The sequence below is a fragment of the Toxorhynchites rutilus genome, chromosome 3 (genome assembly GCF_029784135.1).
Source record: "Toxorhynchites rutilus septentrionalis strain SRP chromosome 3, ASM2978413v1, whole genome shotgun sequence".
NCBI classification, from domain to species: Eukaryota; Metazoa; Arthropoda; class Insecta; order Diptera; family Culicidae; genus Toxorhynchites; species Toxorhynchites rutilus.
In genome coordinates, this window is record NC_073746.1 from 329,499,222 (window position 1) to 329,511,598 (window position 12,377).

Sequence of the window (12,377 nt, forward strand, 5' to 3'; positions counted from 1 at the left end):
ATTGTGTACATCGTACAAAATGGGTTTTGAATAAAAAGGCTTCCAGAGCGGTGATTGGGTTTGCAATATAATGAAGAAAACATTTTCGGATAGCTTTACTAAGAGAATTGTAACATTATTCCGGAGCAAATAAATTACTTTATCCAATACCGGTTTCTCAAATTTCGTCTCTAAAGTGTGAATAATTAATTTCATGCGTCATATACTTGACCAATTATTCTTTGGGATCGTTTGTTCTTCATGTTATGCTCTTAGTCGTGCTAAATAACAAACCTTATCGTTATCATCGCATTTGTTAAAAATGGCAGCTTAAGAGGACACCGCATCGAAGCATTTTTTTCACTTTTTATGGGGGATTGTGTTTCAAATGCGTTTTATGTTGTACTCACTGTAGTACTTAAGCATGTAAACTAACATTTTCCTAGCGGTTGTTACTCTAAAACACCATTGCCTCAATGTTTCACCAAATGATTGTTTAATTCTTCTTAACAAACTCCTCGCCTTTCGCGATGTTTTTCTTCAATTCTGGGATGGCCTTCTTGAGCAGCTCCTGCTCGTAGGCGTTCAGCTTCGGTAGTCCAAGATTCTTTTCGAGTCCGTGCTTTCCTAGCAAAAGTGGGGTTGAAAAGTACTTCGCTTCGGTTACATCCGAACGAACATAAGCACACTCGACCACGTTCTGCTCGCCATTCATAGCGCGAGCCAAAGCCAAAGCGAAACGGGCTCCAGCAAAGGCCATGGAGAGAGTGGCAGATCCAGCACCTGCCTTGGCTTTGACGACCTCGGTTCCGGCCTCTTGAATACGTTCGGTCAAGGCAGCGATTTTGTCCTGGGGGAAGCTAACCGATGGAGTCGTCTGAGAGAGAACGGGAATGATGGTCACACCCGAATGACCTCCAATGACTGGAACATTGACCTTCTGAGGGTCAACTCCAGCAGCTTCTCCAATGAAGGTGTTGGCCCGAACAATATCCAACGTCGAGACGCCAAACACCCGCTTCGGGTCCAAAGCACCGGCCTGTGGATTAAAGGAGCAACATTATCATTAAAGATCATAATAATCCATGAATAATTTTGTTCGGGTGCTGTTTCTATGCATCGTCATCACATTACGCCTATTATCACTGCAAGTAAACGCACGATAGTCATGATAACCTTCACAAATATTTGTACAAGCCTATATGAAATGTGATTAGCATAATTCCTACTTACTTTGGCCAACGTCTCGCAAGCAATCGGTACAGTTGAATTGACAGGATTTGAAATGATTCCAATCAGCGCCTTCGGACAAGCCTTGGCACAACCAGCAGCCAGATCTCGCACAATGGAAGCATTCGTGTTGAACAGATCGTCACGTGTCATACCCGGTTTACGAGGGACACCGGCTGGAATAATGACTATATCTGCTCCGGCCAAGGCCTTCTCCAGATTTTCCGCTCCATTGTATCCAGTGACCTTAGAGCGGGTTTCGATGTGGGACAAATCTGCTGCCACTCCAGGGGTGTGCACAATGTCGTACAGCGAAAGCTCGGTCACCAGTGGGCTCTGCTTCAGCAGCAACGATAAGGGTTGACCAATTCCACCGGAAGCACCGCACACAGCCACTTTGACATTGTTCTAAAACGGCGTTAAACAAATTAGAAAAAGTTCCACGGAATAATACTGTATTACGTAAACCTCTTAAGGAAAAAAAAAGATAAATCGGTTATTCGACTATCCATCTTAACTCACTTGATTAGTTGTTGAGAAGTTCTTCGCACCCTGAGCGGCAACTGTTTTCAATGTGCGAGCGAACATTTTTGACCAGCAAAAATATTTTTTTTTCCGGAATGATACAAGAACTATGCAAAACCAGGGTACAAATGAGCTGACGAAGAACCAAATCTGCGAACTCTCTCTCCGGCTGCTGATGATTGAAAAGCTGAGCGAGTTTTCTTGAATATGATGTGATGTATCACAAACACACATCCAATCGCGGATAACCTCGAGAGGTTACGTCAAATAATATCGTTTTTCTATCACTACAGCGTTAAAAAAATTAGGGCTGTACATTAAGGCTGGTTTAGAGTACCGGTGAACGTGAACTTGAAAAGAGGATGAAATTGTACGATCATTTCACGGTGAACTGTATTGCGAACAAACAACTCAAAAAATCGTGGTGAATAGAATGTTTTTGTTCACGTTCACGTTCTTGTTAAAAGTTCGCCAGTAAACGTGAAGTCAACAAGCATCGAACTTCAATGAAGAGCCTGATTCTTGAATACACTTCACGTTGAAAACGAAATGAAACGTATTCGCGATGACAACGGTACGGTGTCGACATCTGGATACGAAATTAGTTTCCCACTAAAACTTATCATTATAATATCAAATTATATTCAGATAAAATTTTTGTATGAGATTATACCACATGAAGAAAAAAAGGTTTTTCATTCACATCGAACACCAGTTTAATACAAAGAAGTTAATTTTCATTAATGATTTTAATGATTATTTTATTTAAACTCATAATTATCTTCGACACTTCATTAACTCGTAAAACGTAGTTTAATGGCGTGCCGTTTATCGTTTTTATCGTTTCCATCGTGAAGTGTATTCGAGAATCAGGCCCAAAGTGATTCGAATAAAATATGCCGTTGTTCACGAAGCAACCTAAAGCAACGAAGTTGTTCGACCCGTGCAGAGGACTGTTCGGATATACAGTAGAACAACTAAATTTTGTAGCAGCTCGTTTTGGTTTAATCAGCTCAAACTGTAAATAATATTTTTATTTGAAATGAACAAACAGCATCATATTTCAAGACTTACAAAATTAGTTTCAGCCCATCAAGTGCACCGAACAATGGTCAAATCCTGCGACCGCGATAATGAATGTGCTGACTAATTCAGATAATTAGTGAAGTGAAGAATGGTTGATTTTAGGTTTTACTTACATAATTCAGTTTATGCTAGTTGTATAGCAATTTCAATGTTCAGCAGTAGGTTTAAATATAATCAATAGGATAAGGTTATTGTAAGCTAGTTTTAAGAAGATATCGCATATAATTTTAGGAAAGATAACTTTAGATTTAGTAAGCACGTTTCTTATTTTGCATGTCACTTTTTAATATAACAATTCCTCTCTCTCTCTGTCCGCATCTGTCAGTCATTGAATCAGTTGACATTTCGGCGCAAGGTTCCTCGCATCACATCGGTAAGCCGACCGTCGTTAGTGCCCAGTGGTTGTAACAGTTCCCCGGCCCGTAAACCTTGTCCGGAACTAGCTTCAGGAACAGATTTACAAGAAGATGCCACCTCAATCACTGCCAGCTTGTTCACTGGACGACGATATAGACCTTGTGCTGTACGTACCATAGCCTGCCTGATCCGTTTGTCTTTACCGATGATGACTGTTTCAATTTTACCGCGTATCCATCCATTCCTTCCATGATCGTCAACGATGAATACGAGATCCCCTGGTTCTAAGGGTTTATGCTCTTCTAACCACTTACTGCGATAGTTCAGAGTAGGCAAATATTCCTTGATCCATCTTTCCCAGAGTCCATCAGCAATGAACTGCGAGCGCTTGTACGAGTTCCGAAGAGCTTCCGCTTGGTCCGTTGGAGGGATGGCAGGATTTTGTAAGCACGACGTAATTCCTCTGAGGTAACTGTTGGGTGTAAGTGTTTCTGCAGACTCCGAGTCCTGAGACGTATACACTAGAGGTCTCGAGTTGACTATTTCCTCTGCCTCAGCAATCACTGTCAACAAAATCTCATCGTTCATCCTTCTTCCGACGTTCAGTTCCGACATCACCTGCTTAACGGAGCGCACCATGCGCTCCCAAACGCCCCCCATGTTAGGCGCAGAGGGTGGCGAGAATCTCCAACTTGTACGAGCGTTGGTGAACACGTTCGCGGAGGCCAAATCTATTCGTTTTATCTGCTCTTGGAGCTCCTTGTTGGCCGCCTTGAGGTTAGACCCGTTATCTGAAAAGATGGTGATTGGAGGTCCTCGCCGTAGCACAAATCGTCGAATAGCCATTATGCACGATGCAGTATCTAGCTTGTATGCCACTTCTAAATGAACTGCGCGTACTGAAAAACATGTGAAGAGGACTATCCACCTTTTTTCCAGGTGCCTACCAACCACCACCTCAATAGGGCCAAAATAATCAATCCCTACATAGCTGAAGGGTCGTACGAATGGTGTTATTCTCTCAACAGGGAGTGGTGCCATCCTAGGTGTTTGCGGTTTAGTCTTCCTTACTTTACACGATTGGCAACTCCCAATGATCTTCGCAACGCACGTTCGTATTTTGGGAATGTAGAATCGTCGACGTATCTCGGCGACAACTGTATCCTTATAAGCGTGACCAAAAAGTTGGTGATAATATTCCAATAAGCGATTGGTCACTGGGTGGTCTTTGGGCAGAATTATTGGAAATCGTGTATCGTACGGAATATGTTCAGCCTCACTTAAGCGTCCATCCACTCGTAGAACCTGATGTTCGTCTAAGAAGGGACCAAGTTTAAATAAGGTACTCTTCTTCTCAATCGTCATCCAGTCCTCTTTTGGTGACTGTTGATTCCGAAGCAGCGTTGTGATTTCGTCTCCAAATACATCGCGTTGGGCTAATTTCCACAGGATATTTTCGGCAACCTCATATTCTTCCTGCTTCAGGGGCATGATGATAGAACTTTCAGTTCGTCGTATAAATTTACTGACATTTTCAGTGGTTGGTACAGCTTCAAGCGGTTTCCCCAGCTGTTTCAATCTGCAGTTGGAGATGAATCGAAGGACGCATGCTACTGTTCTAAGCAGTACGTTCCACCGAGATATACGAGTGACATCGATAATTGATCCCAAACTCAGTTCTGCTCCGTGGAACAGATGACATGCGCGTAGCTCCTCTGGTGTATCTGGTATCGTTTATTGTTGTCCAGTTTGCTTCTGGTGAGTACAATATTTTCGGTCCACGAAACCACGCTCCGTCTGAGGTTAAAGTACTTTCTTTCCGTTTTTTGGTAATTATATCTGCAATGTTCATCTTTGTTCGTATGTACCGCCATTCGTCAACGGATGTTTCTTGCAGAATTTCTCCAATCCTGAATCCGACGAAAGGTTTATATCTCCTTTGATCGGACTGAATCCAGGATAGCACAGTTTTAGAATCCGACCAGAGTATGCGTTTCGAGATTTTTATTTTATGGTTTGCAACAACCGTATTCGACAATCGAGCCCCAAGAACAGCTGCCTGAAGCTCCATTCGAGGAATTGAAAGTTGCTTCAGGGGAGCTACTTTGGTTTTAGCCATCACCAAACTGCAAACGATCCCAAAACGTGTTTCTAAACGGAAGTATGCAGCGCAACCATATGCTTGTGAGCTGGCGTCACAGAAAACGTGAAGTTGTACGGTATCGTAAGCTGACGGTGGAGCTCCTTTTAAATAGCATCGAGGTATCTTCAGCTTCTCAACTCCTGAGAGTGACTTTCTCCACCACGTCCATTTTTCGAAGCAATCGTCATTAATATGCTGGTCCCATCCGCAGCCGCTCCTCCACAGATCCTGTAATAATATTTTTCCATGTAGGGTGAAGGGTGCTAGCAAGCCCAAAGGGTCGAAAAGGCTCATAATGCAACTGAGCGCTATTCTCTTCGTTGGTCTATCCGAAGCAAGTAGATACGGGGATAGATTTTCTCGTACAGCGGTTGAGAACATGAAGACATCTTCCTTGGGCCACCAGATAAGCCCTAGAACACGTTCCACAGCTTCTTCGTCTAGATGGAGAGATACCTTGTCGACCGACTCACGTTCTCCAATTTCTTCGAGAAATACTTGTGAATTCGAAATCCACTTATGGACAATAAACCCCGCTTGCGAATGAATAAATCGGACCTGTCTAGCGCGCTCCACAGCCTCCTCGACGGTGTCAGCACTGTCGAGGTAATCATCAACATAATGCTGACGAATGATAGCACGAGATGCCTCTGGAAAATGTTCCGCGTATTGGGAGGCGTTGTGGTTCTTGATGTATTGAGCCGATGCTGGGGAGCAAGAAGCGCCAAACGTTCCAACATCCATGATGAAGATCTCCGGTTGTCCTTCGCGGTTGGTGCGGAACACGAAGCGCTGAGCTTGCTTGTCGGCATCACGAATTTTGTACCGGTGAAACATCTCTTTCAGATCACCTCCGAAACCGACTTCTCGCTCCCTGAATGGTTGAAGAACTGCAGGCAGTGGAACCAACAAATCAGGGCCAGCAAGTAACATGGAATTTAAAGACACTCCTTGCACTTGTGCAGCTGCGTCCCAAACCAATCGTACTTTATCCGGTTTTTTGGGATTCAAAACGACATTGATGGGTAAATACCACACTCGAGCTGGATTCGCGTTAGCTAATTCCTCGGCGGTCACCTTGTGAATGTATTTTTTGTCCTGGTATTCTTGGATCTGCTGTCGAACTCGTTGGTCTAATGTCGGATTTTTATTCAGACGGCGTTCCAAGCTTCGAAGTCGCTGTAATGCCATCGGGAGACTATCTGGGAATGAAAAATCGTCCAACCTCCAAACTAGGCCCGTTTCGTAGAAACCGTCCAGTTTAATAGTCGTCTTCTGCATGATTTCTCTAGCTCGGCGGTCTACATCAGATTCAGGAAGTTGATGAACTGTTCCCTCCTGTTCTTCGATCATGAAATATTTGCGCATCAGCTTATGCAGGTCCTCATTGGAACATTCATCATGATGTCCGATATATGCATCTGACGTCGTGGTTTGCCTAGGTCCATAGACCGACCATCCCAGATGCGATCTAACGCCAATCGGTTCATCTGGATTTCCTACACGGGACTCCAAAGGTGCTAGTAGGTAGGCATTATCTAGTCCAATTAGGAGTTTGGGTTGAGCTCCAGTTAGGTCGGCTGTATCCACACCGTTCAAATGATGATGTTGGCGTATAATCTCACGGAGGTTGATTTTTTGTTTGGGTAGGCATAATCTCTCCACGGTATGCGCCTCCTTTAAGTCAAACCGTTGACCTTTGTCCAACCCACTAATCTCCAAAGATACACATTCTGAGTTGGGCTCTTGACGAACAATATTCCCGGTCCAACGAAGTTTCAAAGGTTGCGATATTCCACTGGCTCTCAAATCACGAATGAGGCTTTGCTCAATAAGAGTAAGTGATGATCCTTCGTCCAAATATGCAAGCGTGTTCAAAGACCTCGTTCCATTGAATAATGTAACTGGAACGATTCTGAAGATGATTGATACTGAAGTGTTGACATGTGCACAGTTGATTCCATTAGTCGGTGCCAAAGCAGGATGGTGATTCGATGAACCAGACGATCGTTCTCGATGAACCAGAGGATGGTGGTGCTGCCGACATTCGCCGACGTTACAAGTAATTTTAAATCTGCACCAACCCTCATGTTCGTTTAAGCATCGTTCACAAAGCTTCTGTTGATTCATGATCCTCACACGTTCTGCTAGATTTAGACGACGGTAATCTTCACAATTTCGCACCCGGTGGTCACCCTTCTGACATATTCGGCATTGGCTACTACGTTTAACAGAAGGCACGCTTTGCTCACCTGAATGCGTGCTTACAAATCCTTTTTCATTTCCTCTCCCCTTGGCGGATTTTGTTTTTGTATCCATTACGAGTGTGACTTCACTAGCTTCGGCGACTAATTTTGATGTAAACTGAGCAAATGTGCGCAGTGTGACAGGCTTTTCAAAACGTTTGAACTGCACCCACTCTCGCTTAGTGGGTGCTGGGAGTTTGTCCACCAGCTCTTGGATGAGCAGAGGGTTAACGAGGTGATCATGGAACCGTGCAGCCTCCAAATAATCGCAAAGTTCTTGTACTGCGATTCCGAACGGAATAAACGTTTCCAAACGATCCGCTCTCGGCGAATCTGTTTTCCGTACCTTGTTCAGGAGCGTATGGATCAATTGCTCAGGACGTCCATATAGCATGCGGAGCGTCTCAATAACTCGAGGTACGGCCTGTGGTAGCAGCAGCCTACTACGAACAGCCTCAAGTGCGGGCCCTTTCAGGCATTCCTGCAAGCGTACTAAATTCTCAATGTGTGAAAATCCACACGCTTCTGTAGAATTGACAAAACTGCTGTAAAACAGCGGCCACTCCTCTAATTTTCCGGTGAATATGGGAAGCCTTTTTGAAAGAATTTGGCGGGCTGCTCGTTGTGCCTTATTTGGTCCATAATGTCTGCCAGGGATTTTACTGTGGTCAGACTCACGATCGAATTGTTCTCCCTCCGAGTTGCTTGCTTCCAACGAGTCACTGCTTGAATCATCCCGTCTTTTGCACGAAATCTTGGATGATTCTTTGGTTCGGTTTGACGTAACAACGGAAGGCACTTCAGGAACCTTTGGATGTCGCTTATGAATTTTCTGGTTTCCTTCTTTATTTAACCAGTCTTGAACCTTATGCTCATTATCTTGTTCCTCATCTTCGCCCGGTAGAGTATCTCCAATATCGCCTCCAACCGCCCCTTCCTCGTCCAAATTGGCTGATAAAATTTCATATTTTTCTTTCTGAAACCTTTCACGCAGCAGGCGTTGACGGTCTCGAAATTCGATATGGTCCTTCAATTGCTGCTCAAGTAGTTCTTTCTCCTGAGCGAGTTCCTTCTCTCTCAGCTCCTTTTCTTGTGCCAACTTCTTTTGAAGGAAGAAACGATCGATTTCCAACTTTTTATCCTTAATCGCTTTCTCATCCTGTAGCTGCTTTTCTCGCAAAACTAACTCTTCCGCCATACGATTAAATTCCAGTTCCAATCGTGATCGCGATGTACGACTGGAATGGGTTACGACGGATTTTGCATCACTTTCCTCCAAGGGTTTTGACTGTTTAGCCGTTTTCTTTTGACAAGTCTCACTAGCATGTATTTTAGATGTGACGCTTTTGCTCGATGAAGCTCCAGTTAATGATACCGCTTTTTTATCTCTGGGTTCCAACAGCTTCGCTGAATCAACTTTGCTTGTCTTTTTGTTTTTCTTCTTTCTAGCTTCCGTGCATTCGGAGCAGCAGAATGGGCGTTTCGCTACCCCTGGGGACTCACCCACACACGCGAAATGGTACCAACTGGAACACTCATCACAGGCTACCATTTGGTCATTGTCCGGACCGTGGCACTTCTTGCATTCTCCAGTCATCTCGTTATAATTTTTTTGAGATTTGTTCGGATATACAGTAGAACAACTAAATTTTGTAGCAGCTCGTTTTGGTTTAATCAGCTCAAACTGTAAATAATATTTTTATTTGAAATGAACAAACAGCATCATATTTCAAGACTTACAAAATTAGTTTCAGCCCATCAAGTGCACCGAACAATGGTCAAATCCTGCGACCGCGATAATGAATGTGCTGACTAATTCAGATAATTAGTGAAGTGAAGAATGGTTGATTTTAGGTTTTACTTACATAATTCAGTTTATGCTAGTTGTATAGCAATTTCAATGTTCAGCAGTAGGTTTAAATATAATCAATAGGATAAGGTTATTGTAAGCTAGTTTTAAGAAGATATCGCATATAATTTTAGGAAAGATAACTTTAGATTTAGTAAGCACGTTTCTTATTTTGCATGTCACTTTTTAATATAACAATTCCTCTCTCTCTCTGTCCGCATCTGTCAGTCATTGAATCAGTTGACATTTCGGCGCAAGGTTCCTCGCATCACATCGGTAAGCCGACCGTCGTTAGTGCCCAGTGGTTGTAACAAGGACCGATTGAATGAAATTGCATCCACATGAATTTTTTTTTTCTGAAAACTCGAGAGCTGCTCAACATATCGTTTTACATTTTACTGTGAAATAATTTTCAGAATGCCTTGGGATATTCGAACGTGAACATGGACGGAAAAATATTTGGCGTCTATTTTCACCACTGTTTTCCCATTCACCGGTGAAGCTGGTGAACTATGGTGAATTCACCAACATCTCGATCTGGAGATTTGGTGGAAATTCAGAATTCAGAATCGTTGTGAAATATAATATGAATTGTGTTTAAATATGTTTTTCAACTAAAAAATATCGTTCGTTCATTCGTTGTTGAATTATAGAGGCTTTAAACTCATAGAGTTCATTCGCCTCTCCAGGTTCATCCTATCGTTTCAAGATGTTTTCCTCGATTTATATATGGACTGATGAATTATTAATCAAAATGTATTTGTTCACGCTCACGTTCACGGGAGCTCTGAACCAGCATCTAAATCATGAAAATACAGTAACTTACATTTAAATCAACATCTAGCAAATTGGACAGACGTTACCTCAGTTATTCTACCATGGAATTCTTTTTAAAAAAATCACATACACCAACAACGTAACGATCCGTCAGCATACCTTCAACGAAAATGACCGGCAGGATTTGTAGAAAAGAATAATTGACGGAGAGGGACGGTTCGTTGGGTTTTTGTCTGGGCTTTGTGTCTCGGTTTTTGTTTTGATTCTGGTTATATTTATAATGCCAACATATCTCTTAGTTTTAAATTTCGGAGTCAAAATCTTTCGCGAATAGTTGAGAAAAATAGTATATATATTATTATATTCTTATAGCCATCTTGGAAGTCTACTGAATTTTGTTTGAAAACAAAATACAATACGCTTGTGTCCAAGCTCGCTTGTGATCAGTCTGTCTCTTTCACGCTTCAAACAAATAATTCCCCTACTGCTTTCTTCCGTACTGTTTTCATATACCGCTCCCCAACTTAGTGACAAAACGGCCTCGCCTTAGGATATACTTCTAGGCGCCTTGATTAAATGAATCATTCGTTTATCATTTGTCTTGACGGTCCTGGTGCAAGCACTGACTGCGTGTGTGAATTGGTGGAGACGTGCGATTTTCTGAAGCGATAAACAGAATCTGACCTGGAGAGACCTGTTAAGCGCTAAGATAGAGATGTGCCATCCGCTCATGAGCTGTTCATTCGAATCGCTTCATCATAGTGAGCGGATTCGGATCGGCTCGCAATCAAAAGAACGCAGCTCATCAGCTCATTACGGAGCTGGAGCTGATCTAGGTAGTGCGGACTGAATCAAAACGGCTGTCAAAAAAGATCCAATTGAAATGTCAAAAGAGATCCAACGAACAGGAGTGTTATTTTTTTATGATAATCAACACTATAAAAGAGGTATTGTTGTCAAGGGCAAAAATAATTAAAATTATAAAATGACCGAACTACATTTTTCCGTCAATTGTTCAATTAACCATTGCATCTCTGAAAGAGCATCTAAGCCTTTCACTGAGAAACGCATTTTTAATGTCCCCTCTCTTTGACATAACGTTTTTTCCGAACGAAATAAAAACAAACGAAGTCAGAGTCACGTAAATGTTTACTCCTGCGATTTGAAAATATTCGATAAAAAGTGGAAGGAAGAGATGCCAGATGATTTTTAGAAAAAGTCTGTAAAAACATGTGAATGTCTGTTAAAAATGGGGAAAAGTCTGTAAAAGTTTGCAGATCTATAGAAATGTCTTTTAACGTTAATTTTCACATATTCATTAATACTTTGTACATCGCGCCAAACCAATATAGTGGTTCTCAGATCTTCGTCAAAAGTTGTAATTTTGTTCTTTATCGCAAAACATTAGACTCGTATTTTTTTTAATTTTTCATTAGGGTGCCCATTTCCATTTTAGGGTGATCCAAAAAATCATTTTTTCCACTTTTTCCCAAAATGACTTTTTTCAAAAATTTATAACTTTCGAACCACTTAACCGATTTAGATGATCGACACATCAAATTGAAGCCAATGAGTTTTAATTGAGAAATATTGAACTTGTAGATAATATGGATCCTATTTTCGTAATTATTGATTGTAGTCGTTTTTTAATGTTTTCATGGTTTTGGAATAGGGGGCACCATATTTTTTTATATTTTTTCTTGAAAGCTTAGAATTTTTTTTCATAAAATATCTTGATATCAGATATGCTATTTTTTCGTTTTTGAAATATGATTTTTCAAAACTAATCGATGGTTCGAAAAACAATTTTGCCCATTTTTCCCATTACAAAAAGTCATAACTTTTGAACTATTGGACCGATTCATATCATCGGTATATTAAATTGAAGCTTACGAGTAATTTTTCTTTGAAAAAATATTCCTTCTGCGAAAAAATTGAATTTTTGCTTTTGTAATTATTGATTGAGTTAGTTTTTCATAGTTTTCTCGGTTAAAGATAGGAGCGCTATATATTTTTATATTTTTTATGGAAAGCTGAGGTTTATTCACCTAGCATATCTCGATATCGAAGATGCTATAATTATCGTTTTTAAGTTATAATTTTGTAAATTTAACATTTAACATATTCATATGTGACTAAACTAGACCTATGCTACTAGAATCCAATCTTCCCGCAAGTGTGATAT

The 12,377-nt window shown here is 41.5% G+C and overlaps 3 protein-coding genes across 3 annotated transcripts; all 3 read right to left on the reverse strand.

The window, feature by feature from the left end:
- Positions 1-356: 356 nt before the first annotated feature.
- On the reverse strand, positions 357-1,930 carry LOC129775093 (malate dehydrogenase, mitochondrial). Its single transcript, XM_055779350.1, has 3 exons — positions 1,732-1,930; positions 1,213-1,617; positions 357-1,018 (listed from the first exon to the last, which is right to left on the reverse strand). The coding sequence occupies exons 1-3, from the start codon at positions 1,795-1,797 to the stop codon at positions 476-478; spliced, it is 1,014 nt and encodes a 337-aa protein (XP_055635325.1). The 5' UTR covers positions 1,798-1,930; the 3' UTR covers positions 357-475.
- A 782-nt stretch (positions 1,931-2,712) lies between these two features.
- On the reverse strand, positions 2,713-4,329 carry LOC129775094 (uncharacterized). Its single transcript, XM_055779351.1, has 2 exons — positions 2,934-4,329; positions 2,713-2,880 (listed from the first exon to the last, which is right to left on the reverse strand). Exon 1 carries the CDS (start codon positions 4,216-4,218, stop codon positions 3,154-3,156), a length of 1,065 nt encoding a protein of 354 aa, XP_055635326.1. The 5' UTR covers positions 4,219-4,329; the 3' UTR covers positions 2,713-2,880; positions 2,934-3,153.
- Positions 4,330-4,795: 466 nt separating this feature from the next.
- LOC129774574 (uncharacterized) lies at positions 4,796-9,700 on the reverse strand. Its single transcript, XM_055778334.1, has 2 exons — positions 9,432-9,700; positions 4,796-9,378 (listed from the first exon to the last, which is right to left on the reverse strand). Exon 2 carries the CDS (start codon positions 9,161-9,163, stop codon positions 4,796-4,798), a length of 4,368 nt encoding a protein of 1,455 aa, XP_055634309.1. The 5' UTR covers positions 9,164-9,378; positions 9,432-9,700.
- Between the last annotated feature and the right edge of the window lie 2,677 nt (positions 9,701-12,377).

Coding starts and splice junctions, on each gene's coding strand:
- LOC129775093 (XM_055779350.1), bottom strand. CDS start 1,797: ATGTTCGCTCGCACATTGAAAACAGTTGCCGCTCAGGGTGCGAAGAAC. Junction 1,618..1,731: donor ACTTCTCAACAACTAATCAA/GTGAGTTAAGAT, acceptor ACGCCGTTTTAG/AACAATGTCAAAGTGGCTGT. Junction 1,019..1,212: donor CTTGCGAGACGTTGGCCAAA/GTAAGTAGGAAT, acceptor TTTAATCCACAG/GCCGGTGCTTTGGACCCGAA.
- LOC129775094 (XM_055779351.1), bottom strand. CDS start 4,218: ATGGCACCACTCCCTGTTGAGAGAATAACACCATTCGTACGACCCTTC.
- LOC129774574 (XM_055778334.1), bottom strand. CDS start 9,163: ATGACTGGAGAATGCAAGAAGTGCCACGGTCCGGACAATGACCAAATG.